The 27,067-nt window shown below is 36.7% G+C and overlaps 1 protein-coding gene across 2 annotated transcripts in view; it reads left to right on the forward strand.

Moving 5' to 3' along the window:
• Positions 1–27,067, forward strand: part of TAF2 (TATA-box binding protein associated factor 2) — a 68,855-nt gene that overhangs the window by 27,397 nt on the left and 14,391 nt on the right. For both annotated transcript variants that reach the window (XM_076329181.1, XM_076329182.1), the window contains exons 12-23: positions 2,369–2,523; positions 4,763–4,877; positions 4,978–5,087; positions 5,877–5,942; positions 7,947–8,199; positions 11,274–11,414; positions 12,774–12,884; positions 14,518–14,711; positions 15,293–15,432; positions 21,272–21,341; positions 22,883–22,992; positions 25,371–25,600. In XM_076329181.1, coding sequence (XP_076185296.1) covers positions 2,369–2,523; positions 4,763–4,877; positions 4,978–5,087; positions 5,877–5,942; positions 7,947–8,199; positions 11,274–11,414; positions 12,774–12,884; positions 14,518–14,711; positions 15,293–15,432; positions 21,272–21,341; positions 22,883–22,992; positions 25,371–25,600 — 1,695 coding nt within the window. The remainder of the gene's footprint in view (positions 1–2,368; positions 2,524–4,762; positions 4,878–4,977; positions 5,088–5,876; positions 5,943–7,946; positions 8,200–11,273; positions 11,415–12,773; positions 12,885–14,517; positions 14,712–15,292; positions 15,433–21,271; positions 21,342–22,882; positions 22,993–25,370; positions 25,601–27,067) is intronic.

Below are 27,067 nucleotides of genomic sequence, written 5' to 3' on the forward strand. Positions count from 1 at the left end.
GACTACAAGGATGTCGTGAGGTTATGCCAGGAGAAAATTAGAAGGGCCAAACCCAACTAGAACTTAATCTGGCTACTGCTGTAAAAGACAATTAACAAATGTTTCTATAAATACATTAGCAACAAAAGGAGGGCTGAGGAGAATCTCCATCCTGTATTGGATGTGGTGGGAAAACACAGTGCCAAAGAATGAGGAAAAGGCTGAGGAACTTAATGCCTTCTTTACCTCAGTCTTTAATAATAAGACCAATTGTTCTCTGGGTACCCAGCCCCCTGAGCTGGAAGACAGGGACGGGGAGTGAAATGAAACCCCATCACCCAAGGGGAAATGGTTAGCGACCTGCTACACCACTTGGACACACACAAGTCTATGGGGCTGGATGGGATCCACCCAAGGGTACTGAGGGAGCTGGCAGAAGTTCTCACCAAGCCACTTTCCATCATTTATCAGCAGTCCTGGCTAACCGGGGAGGTCCCAGATGACTGGAGGTTAGCAAACGTGACGCCCATCTACAAGAAGGGCTGGAAGGAGGATCCGGGGAACTACAGGCCTGTCAGTCTGACCTCGGTGCCAGGGAAGGTTATGAAGCAGATCATCTTGAGTGCCATCACGCGGCATGTACGGGACAACCAGGTGATCAGGCCCAGTCAGCATGGGTTTATGAAAGGCAGGTCCTGCTTGACCAACCTGATCTCCTTCTATGACAAGGTGACCCGCTTAGTGGATGAGGGAAACCTCATCTACCTACACTTCAGTAAGGCCTTTGACACCGTCTCCCACAGCATTCTCCTAGAGAAGCTGGCTGCTCACGACTTGGATGGGCGTACTCTTCGCTGGGTAAAAAGCTGTCTGGATGGCTGGGCCCAAAGAGTTGTGGTGAATGGAGTTCAATCTAGTTGGCGGCCGGTCACGAGCGGTGTTCCCCAGGGCTCAGTATCGGGGCCAGTTCTGTTTCATATCTTTATCAATGACCTGGACGAGGGGATCGAGTGCACCCTCAGTAAGTTTGCAGACAACAACAAGTTGGGTGGGAGCGTTGATCTGCTCGAGGGTAGGAAGGCTCTGCAGAGGGACCTGGACAGGCTGGATCAATGGGCCGAGGCCAACTGTATGAGGTTCAACAAGGCCAAGTGCCGGGTCCTGCACTTCGGCCACAACAACCCCATGCAGTGCTACAGGCTTGGGGAAGAGTGGCTGGAAAGCTGCCTGGCGGAACAGGACCTGGGGGTGCTGGTTGACAGCTGGCTGAACATGAGCCGGCAGTGTGCCCACGTGGCCAAGAAGGCCAATGGCATCCTGGCCTGTATCAGAACTAGTGTGGCCAGCAGGAGTAGGGAAGTGATCGTGCCCCTGTACTCGGCACTGGTGAGGCCGCACCTCGAATACTGTGTTCAGTTTTGGGCCCCTCACTACAAGAAGGACGTCGAGGTGCTGGAGCATGTCCAGAGAAGGGCAACGAGGCTGGTGAGGGGTCTGGAGAACAAGTCTTCTGAGGAGCGGCTGAGGGAACTGGGACTGTTTAGCCTGGAGAAAAGGAGGCTGAGGGGAGACCTCATCGCTCTCTACAACTCCCTGAAAGGAGGTTGTAGCGAGGTGGGTGTTGGTCTCTTCTCCCAAGTAACAAGCGATAGGACGAGAGGAAATGGCCTCAAGTTGCGGCAGGGGAGGTTTAGATTGGACATGAGGAAAAATTTCTTCACCGAAAGGGTTATTAAGCATTGGAACAGGCTGCCCAGGGAAGTGGTTGAGTCACCATCCCTGGAGGTATTTAAAAGACATGTAGATGTGGTGCTTAGGGACATGGTTTAGTGGTGGACTTGGCAGTGCTAGGTTAACAGTTGGACTCGATGATCTTAAAGGTCTTTTCCAACCTAAACGATTCTATGACTAACCTCGCAAATTACATGGGTTTGAAGTATAGAGGTGCTTAGAACTAGAAAATGGATGCCAAAAAGTGTGTCTGTATTGCACTTTGAATTGAACTGTTTGTTAAAAAGCTGCATTATAAGTTGTACCTGTAGCAGTGATGAGCAAAGACGACATTTTTAGTTTCATTTTGTTTAAACATTTTTTACTTTAATTTTGTTAAACATTTCTCATGTTAAGAAGTTGGGGGTTCAGAGCTTTTTTCAGCATTGTGGATGGTTTGCCTTAAGTAAAAATACGTTTGTGTCTACATATCACAATTACTGATCTAGACAAGCAAATAATTTTCTGAGATGTCTTTGTTTTGAAAAACTTCTTTTGAGGCCAGTTATCAGAGAATGGTTTTATTGGCCTTTAGTTGCAATTCAGCTGCAACTAAACAGAAAAGCTTATTTTATATATTTTCATATTTAGTGAAAGTAATAACTTTTTATCATTTTAGGTTTTCAACAAGTTGTTGAGTCTGGCCAGCACTGCTTCATCTCAGAAGTTCCAGTCACACATGTGGAGTCAGATGTTGGTTTCCACATCTGGGTTTTTGAAATCTATCTCAAATGTCTCTGGCAAAGACATCCAACCTTTAATAAAGCAGTGGGTGTATCCTTTTTATTCTTGGTCTGGATTGTTAATATGGCGAATGAATTTGTTTTTTAATTGGCACTATTAAAGGAATGTGAAGAAAGGTATGAAATATCTTTTTGTAAAACAGTTAAGTACATTATTCTTTAAATTGGAAATAGATGTGAGCCACAGGTTCACACTCCTTTCATAGTCATTTAGAGTATGCTAGCTTTTTTGGGTGTTCTTTACTAGAAGGGATTTCATGATTTTAAGTTTTACTTTGAAAGAAGCACAAGAGCTCTGCTGGAATTTAAGGCCAAATTATACTAAAGGGATTCCAGAGGACACTGCCCATAGAAATATGCTGAAGTCTGACATGGAAAATGCTATAGTCTGGTGCATTTTAAGATGTGATTTCCAGTAAATCACCATGAAGTAAGTAACCTAAAGCGCAGGTTGATAGTTTAAAATACACTAACATTTAATAGCTTGGTAGCTTGTGTTAATATTACAATTTCAGGTGAAATAAACCTCTGTGTGTTGCTTCTTCAAATTTCAGTGATATTAGTCAAGAAATAAGATTTCTTATTTTGGATTGATATGAGGGTAAATTCGAATTTGCTCCATTTAACAGCTTTAATTGGTAGTTTTAATTAACATGACTTCAGGCTAAAATCATACATGACTGCAGCAAAACCATACCTTACTGTTACAACAGAAAACAAAAGTAGATATCTATATTTTGACATTATTTATTTGAGCTGACTTAATAATGTACATGCATCTCAATATCTAACTAAAAAACACTGTATAATTAATATTTATAGAGTAATATGAGAAGTTAGTATTTTATCTGCATCAAAAGTATTTATAAAGTATAAAATACACATTATTCTAATTTCCATACTTAGCTGTGCCAAGCACTTGAGGAAAATAGGGGTTCTGTATGTACATATATTCATACTGCAGCTATACCTAAATGTCAGCATTACTATCTGAGCTGGGTGAATATTAACTATGTCTATTCTGTAAGCAAGGAAGAATTGGAACTCTTAGATTTGGAGATTTTTCAGCTTCTCTGGAATTTGGCCCTAAGGCTGATACTGTTGACTGTAACTTGTGTTTAATCCTATGGTTGCAACCTCCCTACCATGCTTCAAACACTGTTGCACCTGCGATAGTAGATTTTCCACCTTGTAAGACCATAGCAGCCTTGTACTGTTTGGGGGGATATCTTATTACTATTAACTAGCACTATCTGATGCTATTAACGAGTGCAGTGGTGAAGTTGAGTTTAAACCTTGTGCTGAAGAAACCACTAAAAATGCCTTAAGCTGTACCTGATGACAAAGTCACAGACCTTTATGAAGGCAGCCACCATGAACAGAACCAGTCTGAGGTATCTAGCCAAATGACCATATTTTGGGAGAAAAGTTAATAATGCATGTACGTTAAGAAGTCTCTTTGAATCTGGCAGCTCCTCCTTTAAATGTCAGGACATGAAAGAACAGGTTTTCCTTCCCTGCTTTTGTCTTATATTGTCAGAGACTTGTTGGGAGCATGAACTAGACTAAAATACTTCATTCTAGTGTTCTAGTTTTACTAGAAATAAAGTGTAGTAATGGCTGTCATACAAATAATGAATGATGAAGTTATTCACAGGAACAGCTGACTTGAAGAAATCGTTGCCTGGGATAAAAATGCAGGGTGAGATCATTACTTGTATACTCTCATATATATGTGAACTCACACACACACACACACACACACACACACACAAGTGCTCACAATGACCCAGTTTTGAAAATTGCAATAAAACAATTGACTTAAATGTAGCGTGGGTACAAAACAGAAGCTAATGTCTACATCTTCCCTTGAGTTTTATTTATCTGAAATATATAGTAAAGCAAATCATACTGAAATTACTGAAGTCTTACTCAATTACTTTCTCTGAGAGCATGCCAAGGACAGTGGATGTGGTGGGGCCCAATATAGTTTTTTGTAATGACTTTTTTCTTACTAGGTAATTTTCATTGTACTTCAGGTTTTTTCCATAAGGTACATGATTGTACATTAAAGAACTGTTTAAAGAAGAAAAAAAAAATCTTAAAAAGTTCATGAACAAACACAAGTGTTTTCATTTCCTGATTTTCTTGGGATAGGAAATTCTAGGAATAAAGAAGCATAAAGCAAGTGTAAAGAGTGGAAAACATTGAGAATTATGTTTGTTTATGACTACTGCATTGTGCACTAGAATTCCTATACTGCTTATTAGGGATCAGAGCGGAGTGGTAAAATTTTATGGTAGCTTTGCATTTAATAGAAAACGGAATGTATTGGAATTGGAAATAAAACAAGACTACACGTCTCCTGGGACTCAGAAATACGTGGTAATGTCAATTTTCCATATTTTACATACATGTACAAGTATGATGTGTACAATAATAAGCATAATTTTAATGTTAATAACAAAATCTTGTGAACTTGAAGGGTCCTCTTAAAGTGACAGTGCAAGAACTTGATGGATCATTCAACCATACATTGCAGATTGAAGAAAACAGTCTTAAACATGATATACCTTGCCATTCTAAAAGCAGAAGGTAAGAATTAAAATACAAACTGAAAGTATTTTTGGTATGGATATATGAAAACATATAGTGCATTGATCATAAATATATGCTTTTTAAATTTTGTTTTTATATTAATGTTATGTTTATATAATAAGATTTACCTGTGATATAAGGGGAGAAAATAGAATTTACTACTGTTTATGGACAGCAAGAAACCTTACATTTTATATGCAGATCTTAATTATAAGTAAAGATCTTAAATTTTATAAAAGTTTTATAAAGAGCTTATTTATAGCGAACGAGTTGAATGAAGACTCTAATTAATCAAATTATTTAAAATGCCTTTGAATGGGAAAGACAAATTAGAGGGAAGACAAACGTAGGCCAGAGGAGTACCTCAAGTGACGCTGTATGAATGAAGCACTTGCATAGTTTTCCTTTTCTGTTAAGAGTGTCAGGGCTGTTCACTAAACCTAATGAGCAAGAAAAGTAACATACTTCCCGAATAGATTCTCTTAGTTTCCTAAAGCATTTTAATAACTACTTTGACCTCTACTTCTCAAAGTTGTATACTTATGTGTAATTGTAAAAATGGTGGGAGTCAAGTTTAAACCAATGTAAAATATTGGTGATCATTATTTGAACAAAACTGATGCACAGCTCGACTTTGTGAATATTTTTTGCTGGAGAGAGCATTATTTTTCAGTGTGGTGAAATACAGAGTACTTTTGCAGGCTTAAGCTCCATTTATAAACATATCTTTGCTAGTATGGTAATTTTTTAAATACCTATTTTTTTCTATTTTCTCTTTTTTAATAGAAATAAGAAGAAAAAGATTCCACTGATGAATGGAGAAGAGGTGGATATGGACCTTTCTGCTATGGAGTAAGTTAGCTTGTTGGAGTTTCTCAGTGTGAGACTGAGCCATGTTCCCCTTGTCTGAAGCATGCTATTTTGAAGGATTTGATAGTAATGTTGTACTTCATTATATGACTGGAAGATTTCAAGACTATACCACATTTCTTTGCCTTCTTTGAGACTTTCCTTTTCTAGCTGGGAAAATGCTGGTGAGGTGTAAAATGTATGGGTTAACTACTATAATCAGTTTAAAAAAAAAAAATCTTAGGCATGATAAGGTGATAGAATAAATTACTTGGTTCTTTCTTACACATTTCTAATGATCTCACCTGAGTTTATAGGTAAAATGTAAACAAGAATTTACTTGAAACAAAGTAAGAGCAATTTTTGTTGGATATTGATGAAGACCATTTAACAGCACCAAGATAGAGAAATTCCTGAAATCGGTGGTTAATTCTGAAAGAATCCTTTTAGATTGAAAATAAGTGATGAAATGCTTCATACTGAAATTCATACTGGCATTAATTTCAGTTGGAACTGTTTAGCTCTTTGGAAGCAAATTCTTGCTCAATGTAAATACTTGCTTTACCCTCCTTGAGTTGGAGCCAGTGGTGCTCTCAGAAATACTGAAGGTGTTGGTACCTTGTGCTGGCTGAGGGGAGTAAATAATCTGCTCTTGAAAATTGATGGTGTCTCTTTGAAGAAGAATAGATTACTTGTCACCTTAAAAGTGTTGGAGATGCTCGTAAATTCAACCTCATCTAAAATATGATGAGAAATAATTTTATAAGAGATGTTTTCATCGAGCAAGTAATTGTTATCATTTCTAGATGATAGTTGACATATGAATAAATAGTTTTTTAATTGTATTTAAAAGCAATTAGCATAAATATTTGTGAGTAGTTCTGATCGGTTATGTTCAGGTAGCTATTGCATTACACTGAGCTGAGACCATAATGATCTTAGAACTACCTTTGAACTGGTATATGATTTTATGCAAGTCGCTTATGCTTGGTTTATCTGCTGACCTTCTAATCCGTGATGCTGTCATTCTTTTGTCCAGTTTGGACTCCTCTGCTCCAAGCATATATGATAATGTTTTTTCTTTTCTATTCTTCTAAATCCTGTGTATGCACTCTTCTTTTCACTATCCTTTCTTCTCTAGCTACTATCTTGACAGTAATTCTAGATATTCTACAAATGTATATAGAAATACGCATCATATTTATAATGATGCTCTTTTCATCATTCAAAACTCTCTCCTAATTCCATGTCTGTATTTTGCTGTTATCAATTTTATGTGGAAAACTGAGTAAGAGACTTTATTATGTAGCTTGTGCTTGTTGCTCCCATAAATTACTTCTGCAGTCATGGTGCTGTGTGAATACTAAAGTATAAAATGCTGCTTTGGGTGGAATAGAACTGAGTAATTTTATCTGTAGGACTAAAACTTTAATCCTGTCTGTTGATACTTTCACTTTTATCATCATTTGACTTGGCAGTTCTGTGCATTTGCATGGTTACCCTTGTCAGCTTTCAACATCATAGCATGTTGTGTTTGTAAAGCACTTTCACATCTGTTGATAAAAAATACTATATAAAAAACCTGGGTATTCACCACCAGATTTTCTTTGTTGGATTTTTTTTTTTGGTAGTCTTAAACTATAGAAGGTGATAAAGCGCTGCTTATCTATGAAAGTTATGGTGTCTTGAGGAAGTAGAATTAAATATATTGAGATTATACAGTAGTTTACCGTGAACTCAGGTCTGTAGGTTAAAAATATTAAAACACTGTATTCACTTCGACATATTAATGGTTTGGAGAGATTGCCCTGGGAGACTATAGAATTGCTATCCCAGAAGCAGGAGATTGAACCAGGTGACTTTCAAAAGTCCCTTCTAAGTTAGATTCTTTTATGATTCTTTGACTCTAAATACTTTAAAAATAACTCATAACAAGTTAGAACATCTTTTGAATTTCTACAGTCTTGAAATGTTGTAAGCTATTAATGTTTTTCATGTCTGTCTTAGTGCTGATTCCCCTTTGCTCTGGATAAGAATAGACCCTGATATGTCGGTACTGAGGAAAGTAGAATTTGAACAGTCTGATTTCATGTGGCAGTATCAGCTTCGATATGAGAGAGATGTGGTTGCACAAGAAGAAGCCATTCTGGCTTTGGAAAAGTTCCCTACTCCAGCATCACGGCTTGCACTGACTGACATACTAGAACAAGAACAATGTTTCTACCGAGTGAGAATGCTGGCCTGCTTCTGCCTTGCAAAGGTGAGGTTGTGTGGATGGGAGTAAGGGAAGAAATCCGCTAGACATTGTAAATGTTTGAAAATGGGTCAAAACTCATCACAGTTCTTAAACTGGCTTGATATTTAGCCTCTTAAAAGTGGTTGCCAAGTATTTTTAACATGACTGATTTGAAAGGAAAGCTGTATTATTTTAGTCTGTAAATGGAGACTGCAGAAGGCTTTCATAATTGTCAAAATTGAGATGTCAGACATGAAAACCACAAGGGATTTTTCCAGATTTCATTAAGTGGCAGAAATAAAAGACTTTTGTTTAATCTTTTTCAGAGCCAAAATGTATTTTTTTATTTTACTGGGAAGTTCCTTGGCCTGTCTGTTGAGAACTCTGAAGTGCTGAAATTCATCTGTATGTCTAATGTGAATTCAGATTGCTGCTCAATATTGTTTCAGGTTGAATAGGGGCACAAAATAAACATCATGTTGGTCTGCAGTTAAATATTAAAAAACCAGATAATTGCCTTGAAAAGGGAAGATCTTTTTTGTTTAGACACAAAATTAGCATTAAGAATGAAAATTAGAGAACTCTATAAAACAACTGGGTGGAAACACAGAAGAATAAGAATTTCTGAAAAGGCATGTTATTGACATACTTTTATGGACATAAAGGCACACTTATTGACAATTTGTAGAGTTCAGATTATTGGCATATAGCTTGCTTTGTGCCGTGTACCTGTTGAGAATAATTCAGTACCTGTATAGAAATAAATCCTTTGGCCATATTTTTAAAATCAAAATCCAAGAAATGTTTGTGACAAAGTATTTTAATATTATGAAACATTGATGTAATACTGCCAGTGTATGTGCTAGTATTGGTACTGCCAGTATCTGACTTAAAATATGCACATTTCATAATGAATTCACTTGGAATATTTAAAAGCGTATATTCCACAGGTAAATATTAAAAAGGCAGTTGTTACAATGTTTAAATGCAATAGTTTTTTCTGTCTTTACTTTGAATTCTCAGTCAATTGGGCTACAGATAATCATAACCAGTTTTGCTCAGTTGTAATCTTGAGTCTACAGATAAGGTGGTTGACTTACAGAAAAAAGATTAGAAAGCTAAACAAAAAGTATGTCTGTGACATTGAATGAAGGTGAAGGAGCATGGCAGGACAGAGTTGTGAATATGTTTATGTAAGTTACCTAGGAGGAAAGTGTAATATATTCTATTACTAGTTCCAACATCAGGGTGTTAGTAAGAATCACTTCCTGTTGTCATTAACTCATTTTAATTTTCACAGCTTGTAAATATTCAGGATTTGTATTCTTTATTGAAAAAAAGCCAAGTCCCTCATGTTTATTAGAGGGAGGATTCTTCTTTGTTGATTTGCAACTTCTAGCTGGAGTGCGGTTGCTATTGTAAAACAGTCTTGGTGTATTCGTGTTGATACAGAGAAATGATAGGTCATAATGCAATTATAAACGTAAATTCAGTACACTTTCTAAATGTACAGTATATTTCATTGTAAAACAGCACTTCAATCTCTCAGGCATAAAGTATCCAGGTAACGTTTTAAATCCTCATTGATAAAGTAGTTAATAGATGTGTGTGTGTGCGTGTGCACTTTGCTGAGTAGTTCATGACAAATAACCCTACAGAGAAAGGAGAAAACAATGTCACAGTATTCATTCCCAGGAATATGCAGGCTGATTTTTTTCCGTTCAGATCCATTGCAGCGTTGATGATGCGCTATAAGGTTTAAAAAAGCAACACCACCACCACCACAAACTGTGCCCCCGCCCCAAACATTGAGGAGTTTCATAGCTGTGCATGACAGTTACATCTTAGGCCGGTTTTTTATGCTATACTGAATTGAAGGGTGCAGAAATAGAGTGTACCTGCTGTCTTTTTAAGTAGAAATAATGCAAGACAGGCTACTTGCATTACAGTGTGGGGAATGTGCAAATGCATTTAATTCAGAGTGTATAGTGTATCAGTAGAATAAATAGAAAACTTGGATTCTGTCAGTATTTAAAGAGAAATTCAAATTACAGAATTGTATGTAACACAGAACACGTTATACTGAAAAGATGATGATTTAACTACTATTGATTTAATTTGAAAATACTGTTCATCTATAGATTTTGCAAAATGAAATGCTTAAAATAAGTAGAAGTTTAAAAATATTAAAAAATTTACACCCCAATATTAATGGAATAGTGAATATCTTGTAAATATAGTAACCTTTGATAATATTTTAGGGGTTGGGTTTTATTTTGCACTGCTACATAAATTTCACATTTGCTGTTTTAAGTTCATCATCATGTTTACTAAGCAGTCTTTGGGATTAAGCTTCCTCTGCAGGAAGAGTTGTTATGTAGCTTAAAGAAAAAGCTATACCTGCATCTTTTCTTCGAAGACTTCAGTTATTGCAAAGGGAACATCTAGTCTGACTGCAGTATTTTCTCTCTCTGACTTTCCTTTGAAGCCTGACTTAGTGGGAAGATCGTTTTGGGAAGATCGTTTTCCGTAACAAAGGACCCATCTTATGTAAGAGCAATGGTGAAAAGGATTGCTACCCATCTTCAGATAGCCTCTTGCTTTTCTTTCTCTTATTGCATATGTAATACCCTTTGAAACAAGCTAAATAATTTAGAAGGAAATAATCAAATTCATTTTCTTCTGCGTGAAACCAGATTTTTCCTTAGTTTGTGGTGGGTCTCTAACAACGGAAACTCCTGCTACACTGTAGGGTGCGTTGGCCCCATTTGTTTGCGCGTGCACACACATACGCAGTCTGCTGTCAGGCTTAATCCATCATCAGGCATAGGCATAGGTGTTCTAGTCTGCAGGCTTTCATTGCTCCATACAGAAAATGTATGAAACCCAGGATGCTGGGAAGGCACAAAAGCAGGTTTTTTGGCAGTGAAAACTTAGCTAATAAGATAATACATTGATGAAAATATGTACCTATTTGAAGGACAGTACGTTCTTGGCACTTACCCTTTTTGATTATGGGAAATGTGTATTTTTCTACAGCCAAACTAAACTTGCAGTGGTGATGTTAATACAATTTTCCTTCCTCCCTAATTATGCAGATTGCAAATTCCATGGTAAGTACATGGACAGGACCACCGGCCATGAAGTCACTCTTTACCCGAATGTTTTGTTGTAAGACTTGTCCAAACATTGTGAAGACCAACAACTTCATGAACTTTCAAAGCTACTTTCTGCAAAAGGTAAAAATTTTTTTTTTCACTGAATGTTTTAAAAGAAATGTCAAAATACAAAAATGTTCCTGTGGTTGACAATTACAGAAACATGGATAGCACAGTCCTGCTTTACCCCTTCATAAAAATCCAAAATAACTAGTTCTTTCTTATATGGCATCTGTTTGTTCCATCTTAGTCAAAAATCAGTTAACAAAATTTTAGCAATTTTTTTCTGAGTGGCTGAAGTTAAATTAGCAGTTTCTTCAGAAGAATGGAGTACATGTAATAATTATTTGTAAATATTCTCAAATAGAATTTATTGCACAGTAACAAAGCTACTCATTTTATCTTTTAGGTGAATTAAGCAGCTGTCTTTATTCATTCATGGCAATGATATACTGCAAATAAAATCTCATAAATATTATCTTTAATTGGTGGGCTTTTTAGTTCAAGGCACTGCATAATCCTTCTTGCCCTCTCCTTTCTATTAGTTATCAACATCATGTATTGCTGCAGCTTATTTTGATGTTAAAGCAGGTTTTTTTACTGGGATCTATAGTTGTTAGTTGTACAGTGGATAACAAAATGGATGACAATTGTTTTCTCTCAAGGTTCACTTTATAATTGTTGAATGACTGAGTTTTTATTTCACAGGTTTCATATTCCTGATTATGGAGAAAACTCAAATTTTGTTTTTTTTACTCTGTCCAAAACTGCTTCATCCTTGTCCCCACCAGTCTCTTTCTTGGACCTTCTTTTGTATTTTTTTGCTCTTTTTGTCATGTTCATTCTTTCCCACTAAATCTTACGCTTTTGTCCCTTTTAGTCCCATATCCCAAGTTTATAGATCTAGAGTGAGATTCCTAAATCTATGTGAGTGGAGCCTAAGAGAACTGCTCATTCTAAAATAAATACCTAATCAGGCTAATACCTGTCTGGCTAATAATTCTTTAGGCTTCACTGACTGTATTGGATCTATAGCTCTCAATGGTAGTGGAAGCATAGACATCATGTTCATATGAAAACACCCAAATTCAGTGTCTGTCTCAGAATTAGTTCAATCATCATTGTCCTGTTTTCTGTGTTCCATTATTTTTCATTTGTTATCTTTTTGATAATGCCTTGTCTTTAGAGCCTTTTCTTGGATATACAGTTTTTTCAAATGTCTGCACTATGACTAATTGTTGAGCAATAATTACATAGTTTATTTGATCTGAAAATTATATAGCATATGGTATGACTTTCAAAAAGCATTTAAATACAACTTTTCAGAGATTTGCTATTGTAAAATTGTTAATTGCTCATTTTCAGGATGTAGCTCTTTTCAGGGTGTAACTATGATTTCAGTAATGTAAGAATGATGTTAGTATTAATTTTATTACACAGACTATGCCTGTTGCCATGGCCCTTCTGAGAGATGTTCACAACCTCTGTCCTAAGGAGGTTTTAATGTTTATTTTGGACTTGATCAAGTATAACGATAACAGGAAGAATAAGGTAAAGAATGTGTTTATTTTAATCTCTCGCTTTTTTGTTGAAAAAAGTCTTAGTTAATATACTGCATGATGTTTTATGCCACTAATGTAAATATCTGGCTAGGAGAGTTGATGAAAAGGTGATATACTAAACTAAACAGTAAATGTTACAGAGTGTTCTGTAGCTGACATTTCTATGGCAGCATTTCTTGGATGTTTCAAAGCTCTCTGTGCTTGATGACTTACTAAGTACCTGCCTGTCTTCATTTGCATGCATACTTTTCTTGCTTTACTCGTTTTCATTCAAAAGATCCATGTGTTTTGAGAAAATGTGTATGAGGCTAACATGTAACATGCAAAGTTAAACTGGTTTGTTGGGGTTTTTTTCACCTTGAGAAGAGTATTTGAAAGAGCAAGGAAAGGAAATAATCTTTTTTTTAACGACATACAGGACTCTGGGATTCTGGGTTCTGAATGTCAGCTCTAGCTCACAGAACTGGATTCATCTAGTTAAATAACAGCTGAAACCCAGGTTAATATTGTTCTGTCACTAAATTGAAGCATCTGAGTTGGAAGTGTTGTCATATAAAGTTCCTTCCCACACAGACCACCTCTGAAGGATGATTAGAGGACCTTTAAGATCCTGAGATCATACAAAATTCCATCTCCCTAGCTACAGAGGAAGTTTACAACTGCTAGGAGCCTAGCATAATCTTCCCAATTAAGTATCCCAAGTTAAGTGGAACAAATCTGAAGCCTCACTTTCTTGTGTATAGAAACACATACTGTAACAAGACACTTGTTGCAAGATTACTGAAATAAGAGGATGATAGAGGGCGGAGAGGTAGAGAATTAGAGACATGAATGCAAGCACCAGTAGTCACAGAATGTGGTGAGTTGTGCTAACATCTCCCCACCACCAAAGGAGAGATCTCGCCTCACTTTTCCACATGTCCCTTCTACGCATGTATTTGGCATCTTCTGCTGGGTCTGACACATACTGGGTTTGTTTAGATTAAATTAACTAATATGCAAATCTGGTACTTTTTTCCGCTTTTTAAATTTTATCTTCATACTTTTTGCTGCTCACTAAATTAACACAACCAACAAATGCAACAGCCAGCACACTGGAAAGGGTGAAACTGTGAGCACAGGTAAAAGGAGCAAATGAAGAAGCAAGATTTTCCTCACTAAGCAGCAGTGAGCCCATTAGTTCACCTCAGAAGCTTGTGAAGTTGCTATCTCGATAAACTGTCTGATTTGGCTAAGCACCCATTAACCTTGGTAACGTTGGTACTGAATATAGAAACAGGTAGTTTTAGATGCTCATATTTAGAAATAATGGCTTTTATTTTCCATGTCTGGAAAATTTTCGATGCCTGATTTTTCCATCAATGTATTACTATTAATGTGCTTGTATTACTATTAATATGCTCTTATTACAGAGTGAAGATTAATGATTGATAGTATGTCTGCTTGCTCAATCACTCTCAAATCCATTTTCAGAACAAATTTACTCCTGTTTTCCTTTCTCATGCAGTTTCTCACATTTTTTTTTTTAAGATCTTGTTCTGTAACAGTACTTCAACATTTCTTAGCTTTTAAAGTATATATATTGTTATATTTGCTTGTGTTTAAATGCTGTTTTTATCTAGTTTTCAGACAACTACTATCGTGCTGAGCTGATTGATGCCCTAGCCAACTCTGTAACTCCTGCAGTCAGTGTGAACAATGAAGTTCGAACATTGGATAACTTAAATCCTGATGTTCGACTTATTCTTGAGGAGATTACCCGTTTCCTAAATATGGAGAAGCTTCTTCCCAGTTACAGGCATACCATTACAGTCAGGTGTGGTTTAATAATTGTTGTACACATGAAGAGAGCAGACACATTAATGATACTTTTTTGGGTTTTGTGTACCCTTCTGTAGTTAGTATTTGAGATTTTAGCTTGCGTGTCTTAAATGTCAAATTCCTTCCAATTTCCTAAAGCTGATGGTGTAAGTTTTCTTGATTGCTTTATTTTTCAACATTAATTTCTATCAGTGTAGACTTTTAATAGCAGGTGTAAGCTGACATGCTTGTGCCTCTTTAAGAAGAGCATTTATCAAAGTTTTGCAAAAGGTAGCCTTGTAACAATATCTGTAGAGTACACAACATAATCTGAGCTGTGTTTCCTCTGTAAGTTAGTACAGTTCTACTGAAACCAAACAATGGATTTGACACGGTGGGAAATTTTCTTTGTGTTTCTGCCTAATTCAGAGTTAATGAGAGCTATGTGTTAATGCTATGAAATTAATTGTAACATGTTAATTTGGATAATATAATTCTAAAAAAATCGCAGTACTTGATTTTGAAGAAAGTAATTTTATTCTTCTTGGCTGGCACTCCAGAAACCTAACGTAAATTTTCTCTTTCGACCACATCTAGCTGTTTAAAAGCTATTCGAGTCCTTCAGAAGAATGGTCATGTCCCAAGTGATCCTGCTCTCTTCAAGTCATATGCAGAATATGGGCACTTCGTAGATGTCCGAATAGCAGCATTGGAGGCTGTTGTTGACTACACAAAAGGTAGTTTTTTAAAGTATTTTGACACTTTGTAATACTTTTGATATAGTAGAAAAGTGTAATACTTACCTCATTAATATTAGGTTGAAATACTGTCCACCAGAAGAGCTTGCTTGATGATAGATTGATAAGAAGCTGAGATTGCTATTAATGCTTTGTCCTAGAGAATGCAGGTTTTATGAAGATGTGGTGAGCATTGTTTCTCAGTGTCTTGCAAATTGAATCAGATACCTAGGTTTTGGAATAATGAGTAGACAGCACAATGAGTAGTGGTAAGGGATTTTGGTAACTTCTTTTAACACTTCATTTTCAGTGATTTTGATTCAGTTGAGTTCAGCCATAATTGCTAGTCAAAGTTCTTGGTTTTGCTTTACCTTCTTGCTAATCTCTTTATTTTTCTTTTTGCATGCATCTTGTGGTTATAAATTTTGGAAACTTAGATTATTTTAATGGTTATTGGTTGATTCTGCTTTAAAATTCCTTATAGACAGCCTATGTTTGTGAGATGTTTCCATTCTTTTAATACTGGCTTTATTTTAGTTGACTGTTGCAGGTCCTTTCTTAAATGCCATTTGGAGTTGAAATTCAATCCTGACAGATTTTCTAGAGGCAGTTAGAAATTACCGCTTTAATGATTTGAATTTTATAAAATGAATTTAGTACTACATAGGCCTGTTCATTTATTTGGGTTAGTCTTTCTCTGTTCAGCAGATCTGTGACAGTTCTTGTGTTTGAAGGGTTATCCCTATCAAAGTGGCCAAATCCTTCAGTTCTTCCTCTGGTGAGCTGAAGAGCAGACTGGTGATTCTAGCCTTCTAATTATTTTGCCTCAAATTTCATGTTTTCATTTTCAGGGTAATGGAGTTTCCTTTATTTTTTGCATGAATAATTGTTTTCTCTTTTTTGTAAGGATTTTATTACTTTTATCTTACTGCTCTCATTCTGTCCAAAGACTTCTCAAACTAGATAGGCAATGGGAAGTTTTAAGGCAATTGGAGTCTTTGAGTGGATGCATCTGGCAGAATTTGGATGTACGCTTACAGACTGAAACCAGACTGTCATACAGAAAAACTAGTAACTTCAAGGGAGGCTGTGCACTGAGCGTTACTCTCAGGCTCAGTCCTCAGTCTTGTCATTCACCAGGCATTCTGGATCCATAACCCACTGCACATGTACCATTTGGTGACCCTGTGAGTGATATCCAGCTAGAATTCAGGACTCTGCTGGTGCTCTGCATCTCTCTCTCTGTTAGGCTGCTCGCTTTGTTCCTCCTTTCATAGAGTGTTAGTGGAAAGATTTGTTGGAGAATGGAAAGCTTACTCATCAGCCTGCTTCCTTTAGAATAATCTCCTCACTAATTCATCCCACCCTTTGGAAAGACAAACTGATAGAAATAATGTTTTCTCATTAAATTCTTGACCTTTTATGGATGGTGTTTGTAGTCAATAACTGACTTGGATAAGAAAGTGTTTGTATTGCAAAGTAATATAGTACATCTTTAAAACAGGTGATCAAATGGGTTGCTGTATAAGCAAGATAGGGTAAGTTGCTCGAAATACTCTACAGGAAGGTAAAACTTGAATGTAAAAAGTAGAAAGATTGCTTGAAGAAATCAGTGATTGAGCTGAACGTAATTTTTGACTGAGCTCACTGCGAGATCTGGAAATGAGGGATTAGAGTATTACTGTACCTAACTGCCTTGCCCCTTGCCAACGACTTTTTCTCTGGTGCAGAGGTAGCAGATGCAAATATCTATCTGCTATAAAGTCACTACAGTTCACAACATAGCCTACTGTCTAACTGGTCATCAGTATCATTTCTCAAATACAACCTTCCAGCACTGAACACATTAGCTTCTGCTCATGCCGTAAAACTGCTAAGTTTTTGGTGGAGGGGTAAAGCCAGAAGCTCAGTGTGCTAACTGACTTCTTCAGCTACCCATATAGAAGTTAGCAGTGCTTGTCTCCCAGAGCCCTAAACCTGGCTTTGGAAGGAGAAATGATTGGCCTTCTATTGCCAAGAGGTCTGATTCTCGTTGTTCCTGGTTACCTGGTTTCCAGTTCATACTGGATGTAAACCAGCAGCTATCAAATGCCTGTTGCTTGTGCCAAAACTGGCTTTTTAACAGTTCTTGTAAAGGAAGCTGACAGATCTTGTAATTTCCATAAAAAGGAAAGTCTGTATTTTCTGGGGCAGTGTGGAACTCCCATGTTTTTCTATCAACTCTCAGGGTAGGAATAGCACTGCCTTTTTTTAAAAGAAACCATTTCTCCATGGAACTGAATAAGTTGTTTTCTTTGCTGTTAATAGTAAGGATTTTTTTGAGACACAGTAGCTCTGTAAAGTGCTTGAGACAGCATATAAGGACTTGAACAGTTGATCTAAACTGGCTTGAAGTGAACAGAGTTTATTAACTTTTTAAAGTTAGCTTCTGATAGTTATATGACTATTCGTAGTTATATGTATACAACAAAGCAGTTGCATATTTGTAAGAGGTAACAACAAACCATTCTAAATAAATATCCATGATTATCTAATCTCAAGAATGTTAAAGTTTAGGGTCTCGGAGATGCTCTGCTGTAATTGAGAACTGATACACCATCTCTTGTAATTTGAAAAAATCTCAAGAGGATTTTTACTTCAGAAAGCAATCACTTGTTTTTATGTCTACCAGAAGTATGAAAAACTACACGTCTTTCTTTTCCCACAGCCGCCTTCTAGACAAACTGACAAGATACAGACAGGATGGGTGGTCTGTGAGATGGGTAGGAAGTTAGGTCATGGGCCGCACTCAGAGGATGGCGATCAATGGTTTTTACTCAGCCTGGCAGCCTATCACAAGTGGGGTCCCCCAGGGAACATCTTCATAAATTAGCTGGACAACAGCATTGAAAGCAGCCTCACCAAGTTTGCTAGTGACACTAAACTGGGTGGTGAGGTGGGACACGTCAGAAGAGAGAGCCATCTTACAGAGAGACCCAGACAGGCTGGAAGAGTGGGCTGGCAAGAACTGTATGAAGTTCAACAAAGACAAGTGCAAGGTCCTGCACCTGGGACAACGTAACCAAAGAGTCCAGTACTAGGATCTGTGTGGATGGGGAGCAGCATCGCTGAAAGGGACCTGGGGGTCCTGGTGGACAACAAGCTGACCATGAGTCAGCAGTGCGCTGCTGAAGCAACGAAGGCAAATTGGATCCTGGGCTGCATCTGCAGGGGCATTACTAGCAGAGATAGAGATGTGATCATCCCACTCTACTCAGCGCCTGTCAGGTCACACCTGGAGCACTGTGTCCAGTTCTGGCCCCCACAATTCAAGAAAGATGCGGGCAGACTGGAGAGGGTCCAAAGGAGGGCCACGAAGATGATCAGAGGGCTGGAGAATCTGTCCTGTGAGGGAAGACTGAAGGAGTTAGGACTTTTCACCCTGGAGAAGAGAAGGCTCAAGAGGACCTCATCACAGTACTCCAGTACTTAAAGGGAAGCTACAAAGAGGACGGAGGCTCTCTCTTCACAAGTAGCCACATGAAGAAGATAAGGGGCAATAGGTACAAGTTGCACCAGGAGAGGTTTCATCTTGATATAAGAAAGAAATTTTTTACAGTGAGAACAATCATTCAGTGGAACAACCTCCCCAGGGACGTGGTGGAGTCCCCATCACTGGAGGTTTTCAAGATGTGATTGAACAGGGTGCTAGATAATCTCATCTAGGCTCCCTTTCCCATGAAAGGTTGGACCAGATGATCTTTTGAGGTTCCTTCCAAACTGGGCTGTTGTATGATTCTGTGATTCTTCTGGCTGATAAGATTTGTTCTGCCCAAGGTCAGGTTTAATTTGTCATTGCTCCCCAGAATGTTTCATAGTTGCTACATAAATTTGAAGAGCAGGTTAAATGCATTAGTAGCAAAGCTTTGGAAGTCTAGCAGGCCTAGTTTACACTATAAAGCAAATAGCAGGGAAGACTTACTTTATTTCAAGCACAAATAAGTTTAAGAACCAAAAAAGACTTCTTTTTTTTAAACCACAAAAGTATGGCATTTCTTGGTTCTGTTATCCAGTACCGTCAGCCTAAGGGATTCATCTCCTAGACTTCTCATTTTCTAATCAAAAACCATTTTAAAATCCCTTTTGTTAGTAGTCGAAATAATTGCAGCTTGCTTATGATTGTGACTTAATGTGTTCGCCATTTTGTGAGTCTTTGCCACACGGTTATACGATATTATTTTTCTTCCATGCAAAACAACTTTTGTATGCAGTGTTCTTGCTGCCTTCTGTCCCAAGCAAGGTAGCTGCCAGGAAAAGCAGCTGTGCATGGAGTTGAGCACAGGCAGTCACTAATCCCTTAAAAGTATATCTTAGGCATAGCTTTTCAAAGTTTTCTCTGATTTTTAAAGTAAATCTGAGATTTCAATTCTGGTCTGTATGGATACAAATTTGCTCTGGCATCATCCAGAACTGCGTAGCTCTGGTCTAAATAGCGCAGAACATGAGCTAATACATTCTGCCTCTAAACAGGGCTTATCAGCCCAGTTCAGTGCCTCACCAGTATAATCAGTTCTGTTGTGGTTGGATTGTAGGAAGAGCAAAGCTGACTTGCAAGTGGCCTGCAAAAGACTATTCAGCCATCTTGTAAGCAATATTATAATGTAGTTTTTAATTGCTTGGCTGCCTCCTCCCAACCCAAGAAGAGATCTTACGTTCTAGTTGTCCAAAGTACTTAAAGAATTTCTAATAGAACTGAAGTGCTGATTCTCATAATATAATTTAAATAATTGCCTCTTCCTTTAAAAGCAACTCAGTCTAGTGAAATAACAGGGGAATAATAGGTATTAGAATTGGTTGGACTAGAAAAATTTTATTTAAAAATTGTTGACTAAAAACTGACTGAGATCAGGAAGGAAACTTCAGCTGAGGTATTTAGAACTGAAAATACAGTAGGCTTGAGGAAGAAAGACCACAAAATGGAAAGCAATAGAAATGTTTTTGGAGCTGTCTGTACAGGAATGATTAATACACCCCAAATTCTGAAGTAAAGCAAAGCCTAAGCAAGCTCTTCATTGTTTTGAGGAAATGAGAAGAGAATACTGCTGTAAAATCTCACAATTATGCACCTGAGAAAAAGATTACATAAAAATTCTTTCATTTTTTGTGTAATCGGTGATGATGATATCCTGTGTTGTTTCCTATTTTGCAATGTTACTCTGACAATCAAAGAAATTTTCTAATGTAATTTAAATTTTAAACTAACAAGCTGATTTTGTTTCCAACAATGTCAGGCAGCAACTTTCTAGAAGCATGTGCTGATGAGTTTCAAAATACATTCTAATTGCAAAGTATACTGGTTTAAAAAACTAAGGAAGGCTACTGAGAGGAGTATGCTCGCAGTTTTGTATAAGCCCTTTCTATCCTATTTATAGATAATAATCTTTCACAGATTTCTGTGTATGAGAATTCTATATTCTCTGTTCCCTATAGAAAATATTATGCTTCTGATTGTTGAAAGGATATTTGAATGTGTTCGTTTTAGGAACCACACAATATTAAGATGATGATTTACTCTGTGATCTTCCCAATCAATGCTCATGAGTGACAGTTATCTGCTATTAGTCAATTGGCAGTTATTGAACAATTGAGGCATGAAGGAGTTTCGTGCACATTTCTATTTCAGTGTAAAATAAACCACCTTTTACTTTGAATTTGCGCTATAATTAATGAAATTCCTCTTTAGTTGCAGTGATTCAAGCTCTTTGTGTGCTAATTCAGGAACTTGTGATTGTCTTGATCAAAATCCTCCCACTTCATGTATATTCACAGGCATTTTATTTTATTTTATTTTTCTTTGCAGTTGATAGGAGCTATGAAGAACTACAGTGGCTGCTTACTATGGTTCAGAATGATCCTGTACCCTACATAAGGTTAGTAAATTAATAAAGAGCCAGTATTTTTACTAATGCTGGAACTACTGAGTAAATTCTTGGCCTGGAATCACTAGAATAGATCAAATGCTTAACTGCTTAATACTTCTTCACAAAATTGTTTTTTCTTCTTGTTATTTTATATAAATTGAAACGTGTTTTGATGTTTCAACAGTGTACATCTCAAAAATTAATATACTCTGTTTGTATTCTCCATTATATTATGTTTGTCTTTTATGTTCTGCCCCTGTGGTGGAAGTCTGAAGTTAGAGGTTGTTTCCTGATCATAAATAAAGTATATAAATCTGATGTTGCATATGGCAAAAAGACTTTGTGATATGTAGTAAAGACAAAGCTTGAGACAGTGCACACAATGTTTTGCCAGCAAGGAGTGTAAAGCAATTGTTAGACTGTAGATGGGGTGAAAGGATAACATGTGAAAATATGGTGTAATTTCTAGTATGGCCTGTTTCAACTTTGTTTTCACCAATGAATGATTGGATATTTTAGCACATTCATTATAAACCCTTGAACACCGAGGTTCATAATCATTATTTTTCCCCAACGTGTTGTTCTTATGGCCACCATTAAAATACTGAGCTTCAAAGATTAATAATATCACTTTTACTCTTTCTATAGGTGATTTCTTACAAAAATAATAGCTGCAGGATTGTTCTCTCTTATTTCTATCATTCTTGTTAATGAAGGTAGATACAGTTAGACTCACTAGAGGAGGTTTAGCTTCAGTCTAGGAAGGAGATTTCATTTGATTTGTATTTTTTTAAAGAGGAGTTTAAATTTTTAATTAAGTGCTATATGTAAGCCTCTTCTTAAAGAAAAGGAAAAAAAAAAAATCTGTAAGAGTTTTCTTGTCCCAAATGTGTAAGACAGCAAGGAGAAAGCTGGCTATACAGGGAAAATAGTTAAAATAGTAAGTAATGGAACAAATATTCTCATTCATAAAATGTTTTCAAGGCCAAGTTTAAAGAAAGTGGGGACAAATGTATCTACTTTCAGCTCAGTGTGTAAATTGTAAGCAAACATGGTAAGTGCAGAATTTTTATACACCAGTGTAACTTAAGAGGTGACAGTGTTCCTTTCCAGAAGGATGTGCAAGTCCTGTCATTTTGTATCAGTCATAAACATTTAAAGTTATTTAAAAACTCTTTGGTGTCAGTATGTAAGGAGTTTATCAGCCAATGTTGCTCCTTCTTTGTAATTATCAAGTCAGTGTGCAATAAAGATTGGTACTAAACAGAAGAGCATAATGTAGCCTACAATTTTGTACCTAACTGTTAAAAATTATGTCTAATAACATCCTGCTGCTTTGCACCTTACTTTTTAACTTTAAATTATATTGCTGATGGTAAATCCATGTCTATGCATATTGTGGACAGACGGAAGAGCTAAAAGCATAAAACATTGGAAGAAATCCTGTATTTGAATAAGTTTGTAAGAATATCGCAAACTGAACAGACTTTGTATTCTTAGTGTATTCATTTGGACTTAATAAAGGTGGTTTTTTTCTGTTTCTTTTTCAGGCATAAGATTCTGGATATGCTGACTAAGAATCCACCTTTTACCAAGAACATGGAGTCCCCTTTGTGTAACGAAGCTTTGGTAGATCAACTTTGGAAACTGATGAATTCAGGTTGGTTTTTGGTTTGGTTGGTTGGTTGTTTTGGGTTTTTTTAAATAAGTGTTAAAGACTTGCTTCAGAATATCCAAGCGGTCTCTTAGTTTTGATAATTAGAAATTGAAAATTCAGTCTCAGAAATTCAATGTCACATACGTACCTCCAGAACTCTCTCAGTGACACAGGGTACCAAGCCTCCTTGGTTTTCATTATTTTGTCTACTACTGTAGTGTGCTTTGATGTACTTTGGCACAGAATGATTCTTTGACCCAGACGTTCAAAGCAAATGTTTCCTCAAATGATGGTGTCTGTGTTACCTTTTTCTTTATAGTTTGCTTTAGATTAGGTAGTCTCTCTTTGTCCTCTTTTACTAAACTGTGAGAGAATATGAGAGGATAACATTTGTATAGATAATTTAAACGAGATTTGCCTTGTGTGATTAGGAAGGATCCTAATGAGAGAAGGGCTTGCATCTTTACCATTGACCTGTTTTTCATTACTGAAGCAGTTTTATCCAGTCCTGAGAAACTGCCCTTTAACATCTGGCACATTACTACATAGATTACATATAAACGTTTATATAGCTTTTTTAGGTCATTGAAGGCTGTCTGTTCTCTGTGTATCATTATTTTTAGTGTTTAAAAGTTTACAGCTACACTCCAGGGGTTGAAGTGGGGAGACTACTAGTAGTTCGGTTTTGTAGGATTTGCCAAGTGTCAGGCACAGAAAATAAACAATTTTGATGTTCCTATCAGAGAGTTTGTTTTTCTTTTTTCTTGAGAGAAGAATGTGTGCAGTGTTACTTACAACCATTACCTCTTTTTGCAAGTAAGAAATAGGGTATACATTCTTATTATGATTCATGGGGCTTTAAGTACTTAAATTTCTATGCATCAAGATGACATAATGTTTCAATTTATTTTCTGTAAGGGATAACTGTAGCATTCCAGGGTGCTTTGAAAAAATGTTTGTTAATGTGAGACAAGTTAGTAGCCAGGTTTAAAGCTGCATGATTCTAGAATCATGAGTTGCTTTCATTTAACATAAGCACATGCAATAGAAAAGACTCTTGATTGATACATGTAATCTTTTTTTTTTCTTCTGTGTTAATCTGCATTAAATTGATAATGTTCACAAGTTCCAAAGTTTGCAGAGAAATTCAGCAACCAATTGTATTGAAGCTTAGCTGTTCCGCTGGAAAAGGGGAGAGATACTGAATGGGAATTCATCGTATCATTTCAAGATGTACTAGTTTAAGAAGTTGAGTAAACTATTTACTGTTAAAATATTAGAATAGTTTTAATATTTGTGAATGTGTCATTCTCTGGAGAGTATTTTGATGTTAGAAACGTCCAGATTAATACTCATATCGCTTTCTCCTTACCCAGCTGTTCATGAAACTCATCAGAGTTACTTGTAACTGGGTAAGTGTATGTACAGCTAAGCTTACTCAAAACACTCTTTAGCCCCATGAAACTTAGTATTTACAGGGATAGATCTTGTAATTTTATTTTGTGCTAAGTCTTGCACAGCCACATTAACATGGCAATTGGCACATCTGTGTCTTGTTTACCAGATATAGTTCTATTCCTGCTGTGGAACAATATGTTCAATAAACTTGCAATCAGTCAAGAGCTGGGCTGAGTTAACACCAGAATCACTGTATCTGCAGCATTGCACCAGATGTTAGATGTCTTTCTGTTGTGATTGGTGCCAAACGTGCTTTGACCATTTGTGTATGAAGATACAAAAGCAGTACACAGTTTGCAGTGAAAAATAAAATCAATGAAGCATTGCTTTGTGCAGTAAGAATAGATATCTCCAGTATGAGTACAAATTAAAGTATTGAGTATCCAGTGAAGTATGTGACATAGTAGTGACATCAAAAAGTATGTTTATGTATTGCTGGTTTGTGTTCTCTATCAGTGTGGTTTCCAGAGGGTACAGATCTCAGTCATGCTGAAGGCTGCTACTACATTTCATGGAATACATAGGCAAGTGCAACCAAATCCACTGATACAGGAAGCCAGTTTGGTAACAAAATGTTCTACTTAGTTGTCCGATAGTAAAACCTAAAGTGAAACTTTAAAAATAAAAGCATATGGGTGTGATTATTTTCCTTTTATTTTTCATTGTGTTATTATAGCACTTGGTTTCCCAGTCTTGTTCTACTAAACGTGTCCAGCTTACAACCCAAACGGCTCAAAGCCTTCCTTTTAAACAGGATGTGGCGGGTGAGTTTGAGTCAATAAGAGGCAGGAATAATGAGGGAAGTGTATCTTAAGCACAGAAAATGCCATACTCCGGTGGATCCAGATCACTTAAACTGTCTTATTTGTGGGGGAGGAGAAGATTGTATCTCTGTATTAACAATAATATCTTTTGGATTTTAGGAACTTCACATGACTGGAGATTACGATGTGGTGCTGTGGACCTCTATTTCACACTTTTTGGCCTCAGCAGACCTTCTTGTTTACCATTACCAGAGCTTGGACTTGTTCTTAATCTGAAAGAAAAGAAGGCTGTACTTAATCCAACGATTATCCCCGAATCAGTTGCAAATAATCAGGAACCTGTGAATAGTACTAACAATCACGGACAGTCAGTAGGATTTCAGAACACCGTAAGCACAAACCATCTGCATACATCCCATTCAGCTGGCTCTGAGTCCTTGCGTGGGTTGCTGATTTAATTTTGTATTGTGTTCAAGCTTCTCATGCTTTACCTAAGCTACCTTTATACCTTGTTACTCTTTATTCCTTCCACTGGAAAAGCTGGCATATACCATAACTTTTTTGCCTTTTTTTAACTTTGTATAGCGTATGCAAGCTTTTTACTTGTTTTTTCTAGTCTCATCATTTCTGTTCTTTATAAAACTTTCCTTTTTCTATATTGCTTATGAGACATGATGTGATTCACAGAAATGTTTGATGCTGTGATGAAAACTTTTTTTTTATTAGACTAAGAATATTGCTTATAGGCCAGTTATGCAGTTTTCCAAAACAAAACCTTTTATCAGTAAATTTGTTACATCTTAAAATACATAGATATACCTCTTTTTAAACAACTTTAAGAGATGTGAAAGTTGGAACTTTAACACACCTTCATTGAACACTTGAATCTGACTACTTAGTGCTGTGCTCTGAAGGATTTGTAACACCTGAAAAATCGCATACATTAAGTTTGATATCTTTCTGGCTTCGGAGGCTTCAGTCCTAACATAATCCATTGTGTAGTTAGAAAATGGATCTTGCAAACTGTTCAAGTCGTACTTTTCTTAAGAGTAACTGCCACTGCTGCAAGACTAAATCTTTTTGTTGGACAAATTTAATTATGAGGGGAAAAAAAACTCAACAGACATGGAGATAATGAGTAATTTTCTTAACAGTTTCAAAAATTACATTTGATTGAAACTGCTTAGGAGTAAATCCTGAAAGAGAATGTGAACATGTAGTTAGCATGTTTGAAACTCTTTCCACCCTTTTGAATGGGATGGTTTACTGTTACTTTATCAGTCCCATAGTTAATTTCTAAATCGTTTTTATTGAGAAGTATACTGAGAGTGCAAATTATCACAGTACCTTGCAGGCTGTTTCCAGTAGGGGGAGAAAATGATGATGGAGTCAAATACCCTTAGAGCTATCCTACATATTTACAGAATGTGTAATAAGTCCTAATTTGCTGCGCACAAACATCAAAATTAAATAGCAGGAGACATTTTGTTTGCAGATTTTTAGGCTGCAGTTCAGTGAACATACGAACTTTTTTTAGCAGTCAGACTATCTCAATCAAAAAATTTCCTCTTAACTCTTCTTTTTCCTATGCTGTCCTCTCCCTTGTGCTAGCACAGTTGTTGTTGCTGCATAGTGAGTTGGATCAGGGGAGGATCTGGTTGAAAAAAAAACATTTTTATGAACAGATACTTGCTGCTGGGTCAGCTTCCTGGTCCAGTTCATCATGTAGTTATACAAATGCTTGTGGCGGCCCAAGACAGAAATGTGTGAGGAAGGGGAAGAGGCTGCTTCTTTTAGCAGCAGTACTGGCTTACACTAGTCTGAAAATAACAGCATTAGTATAAGCCTCAATTCAT

This window comes from Aptenodytes patagonicus, chromosome 2 (assembly GCF_965638725.1).
Source record: "Aptenodytes patagonicus chromosome 2, bAptPat1.pri.cur, whole genome shotgun sequence".
Classification (NCBI taxonomy): domain Eukaryota; kingdom Metazoa; phylum Chordata; class Aves; order Sphenisciformes; family Spheniscidae; genus Aptenodytes; species Aptenodytes patagonicus.